Source organism: Mchenga conophoros, linkage group LG2 (assembly GCF_057382185.1).
Source record: "Mchenga conophoros isolate Kocher_MC1m ecotype Shallow Benthic linkage group LG2, M_conophoros_male_GT1.1, whole genome shotgun sequence".
Taxonomy (NCBI): Eukaryota; Metazoa; Chordata; class Actinopteri; order Cichliformes; family Cichlidae; genus Mchenga; species Mchenga conophoros.
Window position 1 is genome coordinate 30396285 of NC_140527.1, and position 22250 is coordinate 30418534.

At 40.7% G+C, this 22250-nt stretch overlaps 3 protein-coding genes across 5 annotated transcripts; 2 read left to right on the forward strand and 1 right to left on the reverse strand.

Annotated features, from left to right (window-relative positions):
- Positions 1-1355: 1355 nt before the first annotated feature.
- On the reverse strand, positions 1356-7022 carry LOC146582264 (uncharacterized). 2 transcript variants are annotated; one of them, XM_085293481.1, is made up of 10 exons: positions 6969-7022; positions 6695-6831; positions 3842-3990; positions 3577-3709; positions 3194-3463; positions 2827-3111; positions 2578-2726; positions 2376-2486; positions 2125-2169; positions 1356-1969 (listed from the first exon to the last, which is right to left on the reverse strand). In XM_085293481.1, the coding sequence occupies exons 2-10, from the start codon at positions 6732-6734 to the stop codon at positions 1790-1792; spliced, it is 1362 nt and encodes a 453-aa protein (XP_085149607.1). In that variant the 5' UTR covers positions 6735-6831; positions 6969-7022; the 3' UTR covers positions 1356-1789. The 2 variants fall into 2 exon arrangements, with proteins under 2 accessions (XP_085149607.1, XP_085149616.1); XM_085293490.1 differs by having other exon boundaries at positions 6695-6737; positions 6969-6998.
- A 1413-nt stretch (positions 7023-8435) lies between these two features.
- Positions 8436-15019, forward strand: LOC146582265 (uncharacterized). Of its 2 annotated transcripts, none has more exons than XM_085293514.1 (11): positions 8436-8532; positions 8874-8931; positions 9570-9584; positions 9679-9809; positions 9906-10041; positions 10691-10975; positions 11147-11485; positions 11587-11771; positions 12520-12621; positions 12725-12823; positions 12909-15019. In XM_085293514.1, the coding sequence occupies exons 2-11, from the start codon at positions 8880-8882 to the stop codon at positions 13128-13130; spliced, it is 1566 nt and encodes a 521-aa protein (XP_085149640.1). In that variant the 5' UTR covers positions 8436-8532; positions 8874-8879; the 3' UTR covers positions 13131-15019. The 2 variants fall into 2 exon arrangements, with proteins under 2 accessions (XP_085149640.1, XP_085149650.1); XM_085293524.1 differs by having other exon boundaries at positions 12912-15019.
- Positions 15020-16105: 1086 nt separating this feature from the next.
- Positions 16106-21832, forward strand: prpf19 (pre-mRNA processing factor 19). The gene is made up of 16 exons (XM_085293535.1): positions 16106-16291; positions 16501-16650; positions 17129-17205; positions 18245-18386; positions 18535-18608; positions 18706-18771; positions 18872-18913; positions 19041-19115; positions 19204-19279; positions 19366-19475; positions 19597-19752; positions 19861-19930; positions 20018-20191; positions 20409-20491; positions 20802-20907; positions 21004-21832. The coding sequence occupies exons 1-16, from the start codon at positions 16273-16275 to the stop codon at positions 21099-21101; spliced, it is 1518 nt and encodes a 505-aa protein (XP_085149661.1). The 5' UTR covers positions 16106-16272; the 3' UTR covers positions 21102-21832.
- Positions 21833-22250: the final 418 nt, after the last annotated feature.

The following is a 22250-nucleotide window of genomic DNA, read 5'->3' on the forward strand; positions in this document are numbered from 1 at the left end:
TTCACTCAGGTGAGAACAGATTCTATTTATCATCACATACCAGGGTTTAATGTTTTCCAACAGAAGACAGCCCAGACATGGTCACACGGCACGTGGAGCAGCTTACCTTCAAACATTTACCACAAATTTTGAGCCTCCTTTACTTGGACTGAACTGTACTGGTCCATAATAAATAAATAAATAAATAAATATATATATATATATAAAATCAGATGAAAAGTTTAATCCCATGCCGTAGCAATTATTCTCAGGCTTTATACCAGGAATGGACCAGGAATGAACAGGTAGACAGGTATTATTAATGTAAGTTAGAGAATTTTTCATGGAGTTCCACAGAGTTCTGTCCTAGAACCAATACTTTTTACATTATACGTTTCCCCTCATGCAATGTTATTACAAAACACATGCATTTTCATTGCTATGCAGATGAAACCAAGTTATATTTATCTACGAAATATGATAACACCATGCAATTACTTAAACTACATGCATGTAGGCAAAGGAACATCCATGCAGGAATTAACATCTGCACATCAACTTGCTATAAGAGCTGCATAGTAGCAAACTCTCCAAAACCAGCTTTTTTAAATGTCTGTCAACATACAAATGCTCTTATAATTAAATGAGTTACAGTTGCATTAGAAGCTATTACAACTGTAACGCTAATTGTAATGTTGAAAATCTAACCCTCTAGTTTCCATGCAAATTTTAAGGGGCTCTTCCATTTAGATTTTTTAAAATGTAAGAAGTAGTGGTGTTGTTATTCCACTGTGTCCCCACACGTGTGCGTGTGCATATGTGTGTGTGTGTGTTAGAGAGAGAGTGAGACAGAAAGAGGGAGCGAGACAGAGGGACAGAGTTGAAAAATTCATATAAGCTCTTTAAGGTCTTTTTCAAATCATTACACTAATTCCATATTCAGACATCTTCATGCAATGCAAACAACTATCAGAATTTTACATACATTATATAAACGATACATGTTTTTCAATGCCCGATAAAACTTTTATACAAGCTTCTGTTTAAAGATATACAGAAGCAGTTATACTTGTATTGCATTTGAGAATTTGACAATATAAAAAGGCATATTTAAAAATTGCCCACCATCCCTCAAAACACAATGATAAAAGCTACAAACAAGTGATGTATGGAGCTGGATGCACATAACAGAGGTAGAAAATACCCATGGAAGCAAAAGCTAGCAACATTATCCAGCCTGATATCACGGCAAAGCATGTAATAGGCACGTTGGTCCACCGTATCTATTACACACTTTGCCAAGATACTGGACTACATTATCTGTCATTCCATAAATATCCATAAATAGCCTGTGAAGAGAAGCAAAGCAGACACTATTTCATGCAAGTAACAATTCTAATTTATTGTAAATGCGTTTATATTGCACAATTTAATAAAACCCTGATTCCTGTAATTCACACTTAAGCTGCTGTAACAGAATATTTGGAGGACAACACTGAGTGAGATTTATGTTCTCATACCTGAGGAAAATTTAGGAAAAAAAATAAAAATTCCAAAGCTTTCCAGAACCAAACTGTTTGCAAGACATGAACTTACAAATTTACAAGCAATCTTGTTAACTGAAAAAATATATTTGGAATCCATACATTTTACAACAGAACATCTTTGTGTGAAAGATAAAAAAACGGATCATGCATCAACACAGTGCGATTAACATCTGTCTGCATGGTCCTTTTCCTGTCCGTGTATGGCTTTGCAAAGATGAAAATGGAAACAATAATAAACTCTACCTGAATTTTCAGCATACTGTTTACGGAAAGTTTAGTTTGTCTGAGTTATAAACATCACAGATAGTTGTGTTTGAAGTAAGAGATGGTGCAAAAGGCATGTCTAATCCTTTCAGTTCAAATTGCGGCTCCGGGTCTGATGAGAGGAAGTCTGGACCGACTGAGGGAGCTGGAGTGGAAGCCTGGTTTTCAGGTACTGAAACCTGGAGACATCGGTAAAACGAAAAAAGGTGCATAAGCACAGTGGTTAAAATGAATCAGTCACTGACAGGCCAAAAATGCCTCTGAATGAGGAAATTTCTGTTCTTAGTTTTATGCATTCATGGGGATTTTTGTATGTTTGTTTGTGTGTATGTACCTCAGGCTGAGCGGGGTTCTCATGGATATTCACTTTGTGGTACAACTGTGAAGTTAGGAAAAAGCACATGAGTCAGAAGAGGAAAGAGGATGAGCGCTAATGTGAGTTGCCAGGCAGTCCCAGACGAGATAAAGACTTAGTGCCCCAATCCACAAATAACTACTATTTCTTTTTAAAACAACAAAAGTGGCTGAGTTCCTTTCACCTCTCTTTTATCTTTGCCTTGAATATAAATCAAGCTTTACACCTACCAGTGGCTCAGAGGAGGTAGCTGAAGGTTGTGTAGAAATATGAGAATTCACAGGCTGATAAGACAAAGCTGAAGGATGTGAGTAACTTGGGCACGCAGGTTGATTCTCAATCTGTAATTGGAATAAGAATTTTAAAATTTTAAAATAAGAACATCAAATATTAACACAGCTGGTCTTAATTTCCACTTAAAAGAATACTTACATGATAATATACAGCAGGTGCAGGTGAGGCTGCAGTCTGAGGAGCAGACTTGTCCCTTTTACAGCACTTTTTACAACAACAGCAACAGCAGATGATCCCGACGACAATCAAGGCAATAACGGCCATAAATATAAACTGTGGCAACATTTCTGTAAGAGTATGGAGAAAGTTAGGGAATATGGTGTAGAGGGTGGGGGTTGATGTTAGTTAGAACTTCTACTCTATGAGGAGAAATGCTCTGTTGCTTACCAGGGGTCACTTCAAGCCGAGCACTCAAGATCAGGTTGCCATCTGGGTCTCTGAACTCAAAGGTGCCAGAGTCTCTAATTTCTGTAGAATTTATAATTATGCCATCCATCACTGCATGAATTCTGCCAGAAAAGCGATTATCTTTTATGATCAGACTGCCATCCATCAGTGTTTCGGGATCCATTTGGCCCTCAGGTGTAAAAGTCACGGTCCACTTCTTAGGACCCCGAGGGTATTCAATGAGAATGTGCTCATTCCACCTTGTTTCATAGTGTCTGGTTTGTTCTGTTAGTGACACAGATCAGACTTCATTAGAACATTTAATCTGGTAAAATGCAGAAATCTCACAGGCAGCTTCTCACATCACCTTTTACTTTGAGCAGCACCTTGGCCAACACAGAGTGGTTCTTATCCATGAAGTTGTAGTACCCACTGTCTGCCTGAGTGAGGTAAGACAGCTGCCAATTACCGTTTTTCACCTCAGCTCTGCTTTCTCTGATCTGAGAGTCTGTGCGATTCCACAGGATCTTTGGCTGGTCCGGACTGTGAAGGGGAGTAAACTCCAGGATTTCAGCCCATCTAGGGATAGAGTCCTCCCACGTATAGTAGTAATCCCTTGTGACATTTTTAGCACATTCTTAAAATGCAGATTAAGAAAAAAAAGGAGGGGACTTGTGCTTAGGAACAGGTAGCTAAAACACATACCTTTATATTTTTGATCTAAATATACAGTACAGTTCAAATTCTTACCCAAGACTTTCAGTTCAACAACATCTTGTCGCTGGTAGCCACCAGATGAGACAGAATAAATTCCTTCATCTCTTTTTTCTACATCTGTAAGATAAATTGAGCCAGGAGAGACTCTAAAGCGTGTGTCTTTTGCCTGAAAGATAGACAGCACATATATATTCCTCAGATTATAACATATTCTATATACTTTGATTTAATTGTTTCAAACATAGGCCTAACATTTATCATATTGCCGAAATGTAATGGTCACATAGAGGCTACTCACCATCCCATTATTTATAACAACTTTTTTGGATCCCGTATTAGTTTCAGTAAAGTATATTGGTCCAGTATAACGTGAGGGTATATAATTAGATGGAAACTGCCACCTCCTGCCATAGCACACCTCATCAGTTTGTATACCAGAGGATGAACCTTTAATCAAAAAGATGCAAGAGAAGAAGAGACAGATGGAGGTAGTGTTAATGTAACTGAAACCACAAACATCTGACAACATAATATCAGTTGTTTCCATTAATATACCAAACACACACACACACATACCGGTATTTTGTTACACTCTGAAAGTAATTTTGAAGACAAGGTTCTGGAACCTCACTGAATTTACACAAATGCAGCAGCATAAAAAAGCATTCTCATCCCCAAAGCACGAGGCAGAGTAAAGTATAACTCTCAATCTGATGAATTAACTCACATTCGTCATAAAGCATCAGAAATAAACCAAGTTATTATTAGCTGAATGAAGGAAATACATGAACAACATCTCACATCAGTAAATTACCCTATTTTCAGCTCAGTCACCACAGCAGCTCCAAACCATTAAACCATTTCTGCCTTGCCTGTAACTTTGTCTCCAAACGGTTCAACCTGATTGGTCCCTCTGATGCACTCACTTCATCAGCCGCTATTCTCAAACCAGCAATGGCTGACCATCTTAGAACAGCAACTGGCCACTTTTAGATATCAGCACTACTGAGCCATTAACTCAAACCCATACATTACAAACAGCGAGGTGTATTAATGAAGCCAGATCTATGGCTTGACCAGCTATGCTGAGATGGCTAAGCTCAAAGTAAGAGTCACTGTGGTCATTTATGCTGGTGGCGGTCCTGGCCTGTTTGGCGCCCGGGGCGAACACTCCCTGTTTGTTTACTTGCACCGCGGTAACTGGAGCCTCGTCGTCTCGTCTCTCTATATACTGGACTGTATATAGCGGAGATGACAATAAAGTTTACTTTGACTTCAGCACAGCTACAAGCAGGCGCTCCTGCGCTCACTTTTCGCGTATAGAATTTCGAAAAAACATCGGTGCAAATTATAAGTCTGTATCATAATGTCTGGTGTTTTCGTGTTTGTTGTTTAGTTTTTATTTTGTTTTATTTTGCGAGTTGGTTATTAGATGCTGCTTCAGCCAGCCAGAGAATCCCCCGCCCTCTCCTCTCTGTGCCGTAAACAGCAGGCGCACCTCGCAAACGGAGGGCGCCCTTACTCCCAGGAAATGGGCGATAGAAAACCGATCGGTGCCTATGCCATTCCCAATATGCGCTGGCTGATGTCGGGGCAGCATGAGTACGAGCAATTTTTTATTTTTTGCCGATGCCCGTGATGCCGCCCCCCACCACGATGCCGCCCTGGGCAGCCGCCCGTTTCGCCCGTATCAAAAACCGCTAGGGAGCAGGTCAGGTTTCAATTTAAATCCTCCAGAAACGCAACGTGTTCACTGATTCTTTTATTTACAGCATGTTTTAGCTGTTAAGCGAAACCTTATTAAAAACCAATGAATGAAGCACAGAGTGTACAGGAATGTGCACATATAATTAATCAATTCGATATAAAAAGTATAAAAAAAATTAGCAACAGATTAAAACCACGTATTGTTATATATAGGAATACGTGGTTTTAATCTGTTGCTAAGTTTCTTTAGCACTGCTGGAATTGCAGCTCCATGAACATTGAACATAAACCATGAACACCGTTTCAACTAATAAAATACCAAAAAGTTGACTCTGTTCATCTAGACACAGGATTAACTTTTTGGGATGTCCTTATCTGGATGATTGAGCATGCATCAAGACAACCAATAAAATAATTACACTTTGATCTGCTGACAAACTGCCATTCGGCAGAAACGCTGCCTATTCGGATATTGGACAATGGCCTTTAACGTTTAAATAGATCCAGTTTAAAGTTTCAGAGCTCTAATCTGCAGCTGTTACCTTAAACAGCAGTGATAACGTGATTAACTTGAATGGATATGATATGTTTTTTCTTTAAATATTATAAATGACCATCTTAAGCGCCACTCTTAGGGGATTATCGCATGCGGACGATGAGTCACGTGACGCTGCAAAACGCCCATATTTACGTGTGAGCGCTCACAGAACCGGAAGCAGAAGACAAATAAAGAATAAGAAAAAGTTGATTGCCACCGTCGTGCTACCCGTTATCTCTGACTGAGGTTATATGTTTTGTCAAACCAGCTAACGGAAAGAAATCTTGGCTGTGCTGAATTTTCTGGTTTCCGTCGTGTAAACATTTCCTTTCACTTTGCGGCTAAAGACATTAATGACAATGCATAAATACCGTGAATAGTTTAAAACACATAAATATGTAACTGTATATTTATATTTCAATGAAATTAATCAGATTATTGTTTTGTTTTCTTTCGAAAAACAATAAAAAACCCCAATATGCTTGCTTATTTATTTATTTTTATTTATGGGTGGATGTACGTTGATAGGTGTTTATGTTTCCCAAATAATTTATTGATAAATGAAATGCACCAAGCACTAATTCTGGGAATAGCAGATGGGTGTGGAGACAATGCGTATTGTTCTTCCTGTGTTCTGCTACTGATTTAAATTGCATTAGTCTACAGCAGCCCCACAACACCAAACGTCTTTTACTACAACATGCACGCACTTTAATTCGCTCCGGCAGAGTGCCACTTAACACCTGGCTCCACGGAGAGATTGGATAACTTTGTACATGCTGTATCCACGGAGTGTGTGGCATGGAAATCAATTAACGTTTGTTGTAAATAATCCCAAACCATCGAGCGTTGTATTTCAGATTTCAGGTGTTTATATGTTAGAATGTGGGAATGAGCTCTACTCACCGAAGAAGACAATGGAAAACATCAAAAACACAAGCGACATGTCCTGCAGAAAAAGAGCAGAGAGGTGACTTGAGGCTCTTTTTTCTGAGTGTTTTTTCCCCTCAGCTTCCAAGACCAAATCCGTACCGCATTCCCTTCTATAATGAAATGTTCGGATAACACACAAAAATTAACCCCGAAAATAGCAAATCAGTGACACAGGTGATGTTCAGTATTAAAAAGCCTGACTAAGAAGAAGTTGTGGACAAACAGAAAAAGAATAATGAGACCGTACTTCTTTTGTGTGATTGAGTTCTGTGCGTCCTGCAGCTGCTGGGTGGAGAAAAGGAGGACTGGGCGTGACTTAGGCTCCACCTCTCCCACTGTAACTGCATACAGGGCCCATCTCCCAGGATACTTTTCAATAACAAACCAGGCATTTGTGTTGTTTCTGCCTCCAAGATCGCTTTTAAAACCACCATATCATAAATAAAAGCAGTTTAAAGGGGATAAAAATACAACTTTTTGCACCGTTTTGTTGGCTGCCGTCCCATTTCAAGTGAATTCAGTAGGAATGAATTCTAAAGGAATCGCAGTCAAGACGTTTTTAAACATGTTACATAAAAACACTGGGAAATAACTGGTCCGGCACCATAAAACCTGCTTTATTTTAATCATGTATATAACCTATACTAAAAACATATTTAAAGTGTCAGCATGTGCACTGTTAAGGACTTTACTTATCTCATGTGACACTTATCTCATGTAAACCTCCCCAAATAAAGATAAACCACACACCCTACACTCCTGAAACAGCAAGTTTGCTCATTTACAAAGACACGAACAGTCTCTAATTTTTATGTTTGTTTCATTTCAACGGAGAGAGACAAACGTCAGGTGTGCCCATGTGGCACACAGATAAATCAGTTTTGTCATTTTACATTTATTTCTTATCATTTAAGCCAGAAGAGTTGTGCTGGGTGATTTCTATAGATTTCTATTGATTTCTATATATTAAAATAGAACAAAATGTCTTTATCATGTAGTAAAACTAAGATGTATCAATGAAATTGGACTTCTTATATTGAGAAATCTGAGGGATGTTGTCTACCTACTTAAGATCAAAGTAGGCTGTATGTGTAATATGGTGTAATAAGAGTTTGACATTCCTGCCATAGAAAATCAATAGAGCGTTTCTGTAAAGAGGAGTAAAAGAGATGAGTCCAAACGTGGTGACCAACTACAAGAAACATCTGCTGCGCTTGCCAACAAGGGTTTCTCCACAAAGAACTTGCTTATTTCGTTCTTGGGGATAAAACACTCACTCAATGACATGAAATCAATTTTTTTTATGTAATGTGTTTTTTCCTGGATTTTTGGTCCATATTCTGTCTCTCCCATTAAAATGAAACTACCATCAAATCTAGAGACTCTTTATTTCTGGGGAGCTGGAGATCAAGTAATTTTCCCTCACTGTAGAAACTAACAAGTTAATTTTGTTAATTAACTTTTGTTAATTTTTTAACAAGAAGGAAAATTTAAGTGAGAGGTGTTCCATGTCGCGTTATGATCTCTTATATTTTCTAAGATCATCTCATCATTTGCACGTACAGTCAGAATCTGACGAGTTACTACAGAAGTCTAAAATCTAGCAGCATAGTAAGAGGGAGGGAAAATATGTTCCCTTACAAGAACTGCAAAATGTGACGCACTTTGCGTATCAGCGGCCGAGAATACGACGTATCCATCGCCATAACAGAAGGGGGAGCAGTGGGCATGCGCGCTCTGCGGAGGTCGTCGTTATCCTCTTATCCTCATCCACAAAAACATTTTTTTTAAATTACCCTCACATCCTGCAGGTGAGTTCACATTACGCACAAACTGAGTAATCGTTTGTTGATGATCGGTAACTGATGACCCGGCAGCCAGTAGTAGCGCTACAATGGTTCAGAAGATGGGAAACATGCTGGACACCTGAGTGGACATGACTTCAAAGAGCGGACAGGACGTCATGGGGGGACATGAGTGTGTGCAGTGCGCTGAGTCCGCATCGACATCATTTGGGCTGTCGCTGAGCTCCCCGCCTTTTGCAGCTTGTTGATTAATGATCGCATGTCCCGTCTGGCCGCTTGTTTTCGGAGGAGGGTTGGTGTGAATGTCAATTACGTTTACAGATGAAACAATCCGCTGTCTTTTACAGGAGAAGATGTCCTCCTGCGTCCTCTACACTGCACTTTTCACCCTTCCTTTTGCACTGGGTAAGTGTGGCACCAGTTTTTAATAAGACTACCCGTAGTTTTTCTGTTTCTTTCTGCTTAAATAATTATTAATAATGCACTTACTGGTGCTTTATATTACGGTTAGGTTATTCGTAGTAAAAGTGAAGTCAATGTTACTATTTTAAAAAGTGACTAATTAATACATTTGTCGATAACGTCACCATTATCTGCAGAATGTTTCTAGAAAGCCATTTCATTAAAGGGTCTTGGATTAAATAAAACAAAGGCAAAGAAGAATGGCCAGCCCAGATTTGAAGAGCAGAGATTTTTGTTTTTTAGCACTTCAACTCTGAAATATAATTCTCACAAATATAAATTTCCAACATGCAAAACTATAATAAATGTGAGAGGTGCCCAGAGAAAATGCAGTGGAAAAATATGCAGTATAAAGTCAGTAGGTGAACAGTAACAATTAATAAACGTGTACATATGCTGAATTAAAGAGCTTAAACGTTAAATCACATAGCAGACTCTAAAAATCTGTTACAAAATAGATGACCTTAAATGACCTAATAACATAAAAGTAGGTCAACCTTTTACATATGTAGGAGAGTTTACAGTCCGTATCTGAGGTCTGAAGAAAATTATTAATTATGTTACTCGTACTTTTCCTGCAGGTTGGGAATTACTAGGTGAGTCAAAAGTCACATTTTACCGCTCATGCATCCTTCTTCTGCAGCACATGGTCTCCAATGATGTTGCTGACTTTCATTTGCACCTCGACAGGTGACCGAGAAAAAGTTCAGACTGTTTGCGTCGGGAAGGAGTTTCGTCTACCGGTGGACTCAACGTCGCGAATCGTGACTTTTACACCGTATCCCGACGGGCCGAAACGCATCCTGCTGGAGAAAACCACTGTGAGTGGACGAGTGTTGACACTTGGGGTTTTTTTGTGTGTGTGTGTGTGTTTGGTTGCTGTGTTGCCTAAAAATGGATCTGCCATGCAACTGTAGGTTAAGGACCCACGGTTTGAGTGGACCAAAGATAAGTCGTTAGTCCTGAAAGAAGTGAGTCATGCTGACCAGGGAGTTTATGCCAACAAGCTGTCCATGGGCTTCACCTACGAGACTGTCCGTCTGATCGTTTCGGGTATGACAGTTGCCTCTCTTTGGCGAAATTCATTGCTTTGTGTCATGATGCAAAAGAGCCAGCTTTTTCAATGATCTGCCTCTCTTTGTTTGAAACATTAAGTTATTTAATAACTTAATGTGTCCCTATGCTTTGATGTCATAGGCAATCTATTCATTGCCTTAAAGCAGAGAAGTTGTAGCAACTGTTCTGACTCCGTGTCAGGTGTGTTTGTGTGTGTGTATATAACGTTTGCCAGCCACACCCCTGCTGCATAAAAAGAGGAGAGGTTAATTGGTATAAATATACAGCAGGTGTGGCATTACTTTACCTGCCACTGCCCCCTGAACCAATCTTTCCCACCTCTCCTGCAGCTGAACACTGCCGTAAGCATGCATAGCCTACGAATGGTCCCTACACAAGTAATGTCAGGAAAATGTACTCATCAAAGTATCATAAAGAAAGATATATTATCACTTTTCTTTTCGTTTTGATTTGTGATCATTTACAGTACACTGATGTGTGTTAGGAGTGGGTCTTTTGCAATATCACTTTCCTTTTCACCAGTTTAGTTAAAAAGAAAGTAACTTTTGCATCTCTAAATCGTACTTAAATAAACTTGTTCTCTTTCTGTCTTTCACTTACCTCGTGGTTCTTCGTCTTCCTTCAGAATGCATTAAACCCTACCGCAGAAACTATGGGGAGACCTTTGAGCACAGCATCCCCGAAAATGGCTCCCTGCTGGAGTTCTCTCACCGGGGCGCTCCGCCTGAGGCTGTGCCGGTCGTGCTTTGGAACCGGACAGACCCCGAAACCGGTAACGCTGGCCGGGGGCGGCTGCTAAGAGGGGGGAAGGTCTGGGTGGCGGAGAGAGTGACGCAAGCAGACCAAGGCAACTACACCATGAGAGACGACAACGGGAAGGTGCTGGGTCGCAGCACCCTCACCGTCCGTGGTGAGCAGAGCAGAAACGTGGGTTTTAAGAAGCTGACTGACTACCTTTAACTTTGTGACTTTACAGTGCTAATGGTTTTGTTTTATCCTTCCCTTTCTATCTGATGCCCTCTCATACTTCCACATTCACCACTACTCCATTTTTCATGATTTTACACATGGATGGATGCAGGGCATTCCTTCAACATCACACGCTTTACCAAAGAGTCCATAATCCTGCCTCTATATCTTCCTCTTGCTCATGCCCATCTCATTTTTACCCCTGGCCATTTTCCTGATGAATCCTCCCTGGGCCCCTTTGACCCCAAACCCCCACGTGGCCCTGTGCAGCTCATCCGTGAGGGGCAGATAACGGACCATGACCTGCACTACAGGGGTATCATCTCACTGAGTAGGAACGGCTCCATCTACGAGGTGATCATTGCAAGGCTGACCTCAAGGCATGATGGGCTGTATGAAGTTAAAGACAGGAATGGCAACCTGGTATCCTCCACCTACTTGCACGTGATCAGTGGGTATTGTGCCACGTTTTTGGAAGCATGTATCAATCAGAAGTTGTTTGATCCATAGTTGCCACTCCTCCTAAAATCCATGTGTCTGCCATCTTCTCAGACAAAAGGGGAGGGAGTTGGCGAGCGCTCCTCAAATCCGTTACTGTCCCTTCTGGCATGTTCGTGTCCCTGGCTGGTTTCATCCTGTTCATGAAACGTTACCCAAACTGTAGCCTCTCCCAACTCATCACGTGCTTTAGAACACACCGCACGCTGCCAGCCAACCCCCCGAGGGTCAACATCCAGGTGAGGAAACCAGGAGAGTCCACAGCTAAATAAATGATTACAAGCCGTCGAGCCAATCTTATTGCAGATGCATGCACTTTGACACCGACAGAAGCCACTTGTTGACGTTTTTTGACATTTCTTTTTTGCTCCAGAGAGTCTGATGAACTGAAGTATCTTTAAAAAGTATGGAGAAAAAAAACTTATGGTAGAAGCTCTTTATTCAGTGGGTATGTTTTATTTCAGATATCCATCCATCCATCCATCCATTCGCTACCGCTTATCCTTTTCAGGGTCGCGGGGGGCGCTGGAGCCTATCCCAGCTGTCATAGGGCGAGAGGCGGGGTACACCCTGGACAGGTCGCCAGTCTGTCGCAGGGCTAACACACAGGGACAGACAACCATTCACACTCAGATTCACTCGCACATTCACACCTAGTGGCAATTTGAATTATCCAATTAACCTATCCCCTCTAATTATTTCAGATAATTTGTAGATATTTTTATATATTCTGTCCGAAGTATTTTGACTGAAGCTCCGTAGATGTCAGCGTGATGATGCCACACACATCACTAGCAAGGAGCAACCTGATATCACGGCTAAACATTTAACAGACACACCGGTCCACGATGATCACTAAAGGTCACATTTATTGTTTTTACGAGCAGTAACCGGTGAATTGTGATGGTCTGTGAGTCGGATGAGTTCCTAGGTCTTTGTCGTTATTGGTTTATTTATGTTTGTGGGGTTTTGTTTTTTCTTTTGCAGCACTACAGTCCCCCCTCTCCTCAGCCCCCAGGTCACTACAGCTACTCTCAGCAGACTGGAACACCAAGAAAATGGACCCCAAGAGCCAGTCCTGTTCACACTGTAAGACTGATTAACTAATATAATCTTCTTCTTTTTTAAGGGAGCTAAAATCATTCAATTGAATTGTGTCTTTGTGCATATCTGTTGTTGTTTGTATTTCTAGGGTTATGCTCCGGTAACGGTAGGGTCTCCAAGAGCCGAGAACCAGGATGTGCACAGAGCAACAGCTGGGAGTTCCCCTAGTCATAACTTAACTGTTGAGGTAATACAGCTCTCCAGCTGTGAATATTTAGATGCCACAGATTATTATGATATTTGCTTAAGCTTGTGTCTTCATCCCTTGCTAGCAGGCTAAATCTAATGAGGACGAGGACAGGATTTCCTTCCCTGTGCCCGGAGCTTCAGACTGCCTCCACTCATCCGAGGACTGCGTTCAGTTCCAAATCAAAAAGGATGGAGATAAGGGAAGGGGGAACAAATCACAAGACTTCTTTTCCACGCTGCCACTAGACACAGACACCTCTGAGTCCTGCAGTATTTACACGTCAAAGAATCTGAACTTTTCATAAAAGAGAGAACATGGAGAAATCACACAAACGGTGAAGCTCCTGACCGAGAAGAAGAACCTCACCTGTGCCTTATGCACGGTTTTAATAGTTTGCTTTGTGATGTAATTTTTCTGAAGCATGAGTTAGGGCTGCTCAATTAATCGAATTTTAATCACGATTACGATCTGGGCTTTCAACAATCATTAAAAATGACTGAGCCGATTATTGGCCCCTCCCTCATTTATCCGCGACACCTTAAAGGCCGGTCCGTGAAAATATTGTCGGGCATAAACCGTCCGTGGCGCAAAAAAGGTTGGAGACCGCTGATTAAGAGGACCCGAGGGAAGCTCGGAAAGCTAAGCAGAAGTTATTTGGAGAGGAGAGTGACTGCCGTTGGTTGAAAAGAGAGGTAAAAAAAAACTTCAGTGGTGTTGCACACTATTTTATATTATTTTTTAAAGTCATTGTTAACCCTTTAGATCCGGTCAGAGCAGCACGCTCCGTTTTGCATAACTATTTTTAAATCCCTGTAGAACCTGGACCGTGTAAGCTAGCGCAATAATTTGTTTTGCATATGAAACCGGAGGAGTTGTACTTACATCTGATGCCATCAGCTTGTCCTCGGTCACGGTTTCCTTCCACATATAGCTTTGCAAAAATTGCATAAAAAGCGCTTGCAGGAACAAAAACATAATATTCCAGAAACACGCTTTGCCGATCCGATCAGCTGTTCGTAACACTTCCCACAGTTAAACAGACGTCAGCGCGAACTGTCACATGTCCGCCATTTCCTGCCCGAAACCGGAAGTGACGTCATTTTCGCGGAAATTGTAGTTTTTTTACTTGTAGGCCTTAAAAGCCTATACTGGTCATGTTCGACTTTTCTGAATAGTTTCTGGGATGCTTAGAACTCGAATTGCACTGCTGGAAATAGTTTATTTTGATGCTGTTTTCTTTGCAAATTTGCATCATAGGATTGTTTTTTCGTTTTTCCTGCAGTATATAAAAATTGATGTATCTCCAAAATAAAACTATGAAGACACTCAAAATAAATTTCCTGTTGTAAACTATTTTTTGCAACTTTTTTGTATTTAAAGTTTTGAAGGATAAGCCTCTTAAATTTCTCCAAGTAGAAATATATGCAAAAAAAACAAAAATGATTTTCAATTTTTTTTTTGTAGTTTATTGCACTTTTTTGCAATTAATGTAGTTACTATGGACTTAATGCATACATATTATTAAAATATGGGCTATAATAGTTGTATAGCAACTTGAAATGCTCCCACAAATGGCACTACAACATGTAAAAATATAATATAAGCTCTGGCGGACTTGGTTCTATGGTAGGTCTTAAAGGGTTAAATAAATATCGTCAAATAATCGAGATCTCAATTTCAGTGAAAATAATCGTGATTATCATTTTTGCCATAATCGAGCAGCCCTAGCATGAGTTGAGCATAATCCTTCCTGTCTCATATTGTACTGCCTGATGGTGCTCCTGAAATCTCCTGCCGTTACCTACCTCCGGACCCTCAGGACCAATATGATCTGCACTGCTCCTGTGTTTAAGACAGTCTCTAGGGCTACCCACCAGTTGTTGTGGTAACGTTTGATAAATTTCATTTTTCAATACTGTACAGCAATATAGACTTAACTTAAGTTCTCACCCATCATGTTGTCCATACTTAATTATTATTCTAAATAGCTCGTCTGCATTTTTAACAATTTATGCAGTGTATTAAATCTTTGGGGTAATTCTACTTATAATAGTTATGTGACATGTTTCACCAAATACTGCAGTTAATATTTGAATGTTGTGTGCAGGATAACCTTTTATCCCCAAAGCTTGTAATATTTTCATAATGTCAAAATGTCATCACTCAAAAAATAAAAAAATAATCTTTAAGAAACACATTTTAGATGATGTCGTCTTTACACTGTATGTATATTGGCCACCCAGGGGTGGTCCTCTTCTCTTTGCTCTTCTCTCTCTACACAAATGACTCTTTCTCAAAAGACCTGTCAGTCAGAATTGTGATGTTTGATGACGGTCTGAAGTCGGCCTTATCAAGGACACAGATGTGGAGTTGAACAGCTGGCCCTGTGGGGCAGTCAGATCAGCCTAGAGCTGAATACGCTCAAAACTGTAGCAGTAACAGTGGAGTTGAGGAGTCCCTCTCCATTATGCCTGCTTGCCACAATCTTCCAAGATCTAAAGTGGTCACTCCGTATAGACACTATTATCAAAGAGGCAGAGCAGAGCCTGCGCCAGCTCAGGAGGTTCAACCTGCCTCAGGAGGTGATGATCTATTCAACTCTGGAATAATCCAGTTTGTTCTCTGCTCACTCATGTCGGTATTGTTTGGATCAGCATCCATGCAGGACAAGAACAGACTATGATGGACAGTGAAGTCTGCAGGAAAAACAAATCCAGAGTCAGGACACAAGCAGGCAATATCACTCCATACCCTCTGGTAGGTGCTACAGAGCACCGTTTGCCCAAAAAAGCAGCCATCTGTACAGTTCCTTTCCACAGGCCATCACTCTGATAAACATTTAGGACACTCACATAGTCTCTGTATTTAAAACATCCACCATACCTGATGCTGAATCAAAGCATACTGTATATACTGTTCTGTCCTGTTGTACATAGCTATATGCCGTATATATATTTATAGTCAATCCTCATGGGTATACTGTATATATACTAACTAGCTGTCCATCTCTTATTTATTCCAACAGATTTGCACTCTGCAACTTTGGACTATAAATATGCCATAAATGTATTATTGTCTGTGCCGTGTTGGTGTCATGTTGTTACTCTGCTTGTACGTTGGCTACTCTGTCATGTACACTGAGTGCAAAAACTCCTTGTATGTGTACACATACTTGATCAATAAAGCTGATTCTGACTCTTGTGTCGTGAGCGTCTATTTGGCTAAAACTCGTTCTCGTTCTCCTCAGCGCATGACGGTAGGTGGCAGAGTTTGGGACATTGAAGCTAACTCAAAGCGTAGAAGAAGAATCTTCGTTGTAGCGGCAATGAAAGAACAGCGTGCTACTTCCAAACAGAAGTAAAGTCTACCTTAGCTGCAACAACTTTAAAGTAAAGCGCGAGCTTAAATCACAATTAAGACGAGACTTGTAGGACTCTGCCTGGAACATGGCTTTGGTTTGTGCAAGTAGGTGAAGCTGAATTCATTGATATGACGGAGGCCGGTTAGCACGGTACCGCGCTAATGCTGCTAGCTGATTTAGCTAGCGTTAGCGGCCATGCAGCACCGCCTTCTGCTTTTATATAGTTCAGCGAGCTCTCTTTTTTAATTGTGTGTTTATTTAAATTGCTGGTAGTTATGTGGTGTTAAAAAGCCGGAACTGAACTCTTTTACAGTTTCTAATGAAGTGCCAGAGCACCCGTGCGTCTCTCCGGTGTCCAACCAGGTGTTTGAACGGAGGCTGATCGAGAAGTACATCGCAGAGAATGGGACGGACCCGATGAACGGACAGCCGCTGTCCGAGGAGCAGCTCGTAGACATCAAAGGTGGGTTTCTGGGTGTTTTCTATAAGTCAATAGACCGTAATAAAGCTCATACAGAGTAATGCTACTTCCGTGAGAGAGGTCGTTATCAGTGGCATGATGCTCGGCTTTGGTTTAGTAGGCTGAAGTTTGCAGGCGTGTTGCATTGTACTGTATTGTATTTATCATATTAAAAAACCAAACAATACCTGAAAAATTCAAGTGAAGCGGAAAAATAAAACCTTCCAAACAAATCAACTTTTATTTTCAACTTCAGAAGAAGCAAAATATTCTACGTTTTAATTTTATTTGTGTGGCCTTCAGGGGTGAAGCAAACCTCGATTGGTGTTCGTGAACTACTCTTTGTGATATTCATAGAAACATAGAACATTATCAAGATTTATATATGAAAAGAAAATCAGTGCGTCATATGCCCTTAAATACTCAAATCTCATTGCAAATAAGCCTTGATAAGTTACTGAAGAGGTTTCCTGTCTTTTAGTGGCTCATCCTATTAGACCAAAGGCACCATCGGCAACCAGTATTCCTGCCATTCTCAAGTCCCTTCAAGATGAATGGGTAAGTCCTGTAAACTCTGAGATATCAAAGAACAGAGCACTTTATACTGTATCTATTGTATGTATCATTTTGTTTTTAAATTGATTTTTCTTATTAATGTTTAACACTACATCAACAACACATTACACACACACAACATTTAAGAACCTTTAAACAAGTAGGGAGTCAGCTATTAATCAATCAATATAAATTAATAATAATAATGGATTGGATTTATATAGCGCTTTTCAAGGCACCCAAAGCGCTTTACAATTCCACTATTGATTCACTCTCACATTCACACACTGGTGGAGGCAGCTACAGTTGTAGCCACAGCTGCCCTGGGGCAGACTGACAGAAGCGAGGCTGCCATATCGCGCCTTCGGCCCCTCTGGCCAACACCAGTAGGCAGTAGGGTAAAGTGTCTTGCCCAAGGACACAACGACCAGGACAGAGAGCCCGGGGCTCGAACCGACGACCTTCTGGTTACAGATCCGTTTCCCAACCCCCTGAGCCACGGTTGCCCCAAATTAGTTATAAATATGTAGAAGTAAAATCAATCTGTAGGGTGTTACATAGTTTAACAATTAAAAGTGTGTTACAGTGCACCATTTATCCCTCTCTGGCAGTTTTTAACAACAGGACAGTTGTTTTGGGTTTATTTTGTTTGTTTGTTTTCAATTGTGCATTGTATGATGGGTCACAACACATTATTATAAATCTAATCTGTGCCACAAAATAATAATCTAATGGAAGATTTGCCCCTTTCCTTTGTTGAATTGCAAGTTTTGTGACAAACCCTGGGTCTTTAGAATCAATTTTAATTCATTTCTATTAGTAGAGGATCAAAAAATATGTTTGTTTGGTACATTGATTTAAATAACTTGAATTCTTTAGCTGAGACCAAAAAAGCGAATTCGATCTTGTTATCCTCCTTTTTTCATTTAAACACATATTCCAGTGAGTCTGTTTGTTTTTGTTTGTTTATCTTCCTTTTTTAAAATTTGTGAAATAATACATGTGCTCCTTTCTCACTTTTTCTTTTTGATATCTGTTCTAGGATGCTGTAATGCTTCATAGTTTCACCTTGCGGCAGCAGCTGCAGACTACTCGCCAAGAACTTTCACATGCCCTCTATCAGCACGATGCCGCCTGCAGAGTCATCGCTCGACTCACCAAAGAGGTCACAGCTGCAAGAGAAGGTGGGTCGACAGCAGTTTGGGTTTCTACACAGTTATGAAACATGTATAAATGGCTTTAATGTGATCGTCTGGTCCAAATGAACCTGGATTCATTGATATTATGTGTGTGTTTTATTTATTTTAATGAGTTGATTTCTTCTTTCCACAGCTCTTGCCACGCTCAAACCCCAGGCCGGATTGGTTGCCCCTCAGGCAGTGCCCGCCTCTCAGCCAGCTGCAGCAGTGAGTAGCTGGGCTTTATTTTCAGCTGATAAGACAATGATCAGACTGACAAATCATGCCATTTAAACAATATTTAATTCTGCCTTTTTTACACCAGGGGGCTGGTGGAGAGCCTATGGAGATTAGTGAACAAGTGGGAATGACTCCAGAAATCATCCAGAAGGTAATATTGATTTTTTTTTTTTTTTATTGATTTTTTTTTACCATTATGACCTTTGTCATAATTGCTTGATGGTTTTAAATGTGCTTTTTTCTGTTTGCAGCTCCAAGACAAGGCTACTATCCTCACTACAGAGAGAAAGAAGGTATTATATTTCTCTTGTATTTAGCTGCTAATGTGCAAACACTTGTTTTACTTGTTTTGCCACAAGCTCTGTTTGTGCATAATTTACTCTCGCTCTCATTTAATTGCTTTACTGTGGTTCTCTACAGAGAGGCAAAACTGTCCCAGAGGATCTGGTTAGAGCCGAGGATCTTGGCAAATACCGCCAAGTGGCCTCCCATGCTGTAAGTATAGATTGTGCAGGATCACGAGGATGTGTTTGTTTCACAGAGCGATCCAGTGTATCAACATTCTCTCTTATGTTGCTTTCAGGGTCTTCATAGTGCCAGTGTGCCGGGTATTCTGTCTCTGGATCTGTGTCCCTCAGACACCAACAAAGTGCTCACCGGTACACTGAATCAATCTTTCATTCTGTATTTCATTTGCTGGGATGCCAGACAAAGAATCTGATATTAAACCTGTTCTATCTCCCAGGTGGAGCTGATAAGAACGTGGTGGTGTTTGACAAGAACGAAGAGCAGATCGTGGCAACGCTTAAGGGTCACACCAAGAAGGTTACCTCTGTCATTTACCACCCATCTCAGGTAACATGTCCTCTGAGAACCTAAATGCAAACATTCACCTCCATTTTAATGGAGATGTGACTAACACGATTGTTCCTTTAATCCGTTGTTCCTCACTCGCTTGCCGTCTTTTCTCTTCTAGTCTGTGGTCTTCTCCGCCTCTCCAGACACCACCATCCGTGTGTGGTCTGTCACCGGGGGCAACTGTGTGCAGGTGGTGCGTGCTCACGAGGGAGGCGTCACTGGTCTCTCTCTTCATGCTACTGGAGACTACCTGCTCAGCTCCTCTGAGGATCAGGTGCGTGCTTGAAATTACCGACAGGCCATGAACTTAATCACTGAATGATCGACCTTTTTGCCATTAAACTGCTTCACCGCTCTAACTCTTATTATTTTTATCCTGTAGTACTGGGCCTTTTCTGATATCCAGACGGGCAGAGTCCTCACCAAAGTTACTGATGAAAGTGCTGGCTGTGGTAAGTTTCTCTTTGCTTGCTTAATGCGTTTGATAGTCATAATAACAGTCCTCTTCCAGGCATAATGTTTCTGATTGCACCCCTCAGCTCTCACATGCGCTCAGTTCCACCCTGATGGTCTCATTTTTGGCACTGGTACTGCGGACTCCCAGATTAAGATTTGGGATCTGAAGGAGCGCACCAACGTGGCCAACTTCCCCGGTCACTCTGGACCTGTCACCTCCATTGCTTTCTCTGAGAACGGATACTATCTGGCCACAGGTGAGACTGACTTGATAGCATTTTTTGCTTAGATTAGCCGTCAGTCTGTAATGTGCATAAACTTGTAGAGCTGCATGAACATTTTCTTTAGAGTATCAAAAGTGACTTGTGCATCAATGACTTGCATAGTTTTGGAGATTTCCCCGTGTCTTCAGCCTTACAAGAATAAAAATGGTGTGCCAATAGAAAAAAATTAACTTATCCTCGTTTGCTCCAGGTGCCCAGGACAGCTCTCTGAAACTGTGGGATTTGAGGAAGCTGAAGAACTTCAAGACCATTACTCTGGACAACAACTATGAGGTAAGAAATTTGGGATTTCTTCTTTCTAAAGGAATTTTTTAAGTGTTTGAGAAATAGTCTTAGCATCACCTGTAGGCTGTCATTGCACGCAGAGATAAATGGCTGTGGATGAAAAGTTGCATGTATAATTGTCAGGGTGCTGGTGGGTGGATTGTTTTAACTTCAGAAAGAACCAGATTATCAGTTTTTCACTGCGTTCTCTTTATTTTTACTAAGCCGAACTCCAGCGTTTCACTGTGGACCAGCTTTGAAGTTGTCCAACCCATCTTAGGTTTGCTTCTGAGCCTAATCCATTCATTTTTTGTTTCAGGTGAAGTCCCTTGTGTTTGATCAGAGTGGTACCTACCTGGCTGTAGGAGGGTCTGACATCCGTGTCTACATCTGCAAGCAGTGGTCTGAGGTCCTCAACTTCACCGGTATGAAGACAAACAAAAAAAAGTCAAATCTCTTTCGAGATTTTCAACTAGTATGCACGTGACATTTACCCCTGATCTTTTTCTTTTCAACCATAGACCATACAGGATTGGTGACTGGGGTGGCCTTTGGAGAGAATGCCCGGTTCCTGACTTCTACAGCAATGGACAGAAGCCTCAAATTTTACAGTTTGTAAAAAATAAAAGCAGAAATTCAAGATGAGGGGAGGAGGGCAACTAAGACGAGAACAGTCTGTGTCAGAGCTGCCGCTACCTCCGACACATTCATTATCAGAAAAGGAAGAAAAAAAGAAATCTGTGCTAACTTTGCATCTTTTTTAGTGAGTCAGTCCTCATATCCAGTGAAGAAATCTGTGAGATTGTCAGCGATTTGAAGCAGCATGGTTAGTGCGACATGTTTGTTGGCTTTATGTGTTTGAAATCTAAATGATGTAAAATGACATGAAAAGCCTCTAAGTTCCTTTCCTGTTTGCCAGCAATTATGATTTTACTGTAGTATTTTCTTTTTTTTGTGTATGTATGAAAGGAGAGGGGGTCTTTGGAAACTATTATTGCTTCTTAGTGTAGACCAGCTTCATTATAATATCGTTAGGGTAAGATAAGATACATCTACAGTCATGTACAGTGAGATCAACAGGTGTAAGAAATTGATGTACTTCTGTGAAAAACCTTTGCCACATTTCATTTCCTGTTTTATTGATTCCATTTAAACATTTTTGTCTTTTGTTTTCCCCCTGGGTGTGTATTTCTTATTACCTGCTGTTTTACCTGTTGCACATCTGCCCTTTTACAATTAAATAAAATATCTTTTGTATTGCCATACAAGTGTCTGTCCCTGTGGGGGTCCTCAGCTAGAATGGTTACTTTGTAGATACATCCAAAATATAAAGTTCCTTTCAAATCAAAATGCATTTTACTCATTGCTTTCTTGATGTTTGAGCTTTATACCAAACAATGAGAGTGATCTTTATTTTTGATACAGTCGCGGTCACCGGTTCACATACAAGGAGGATTGGATTGTTTTGTGTTGTTTTTTTTTTTTTTTTTTTTTTTTTTTTTTTTACCCTCTTTTACGTACTTGCATTGATATTTGGTTAAATGTTTCCTTAGAAGGGCTTGCCTTGAGCAGACAATCTAGGTATCCATCAACAAGCTTCAGTTGAGCTTGAAGGTCTTGATTTTGGAGCAGGACCCTTTTTTTTTTCTTTTTTTTTTTCTTTCTTTTGACTGGCATCCTCAGTCTGTCGTGACGTAACACTCTAAAACTCACTTCACTGTGGACAGTGATGCTGCCTGTTCCAGCAGTTTCCAGTTTAATGGCATGC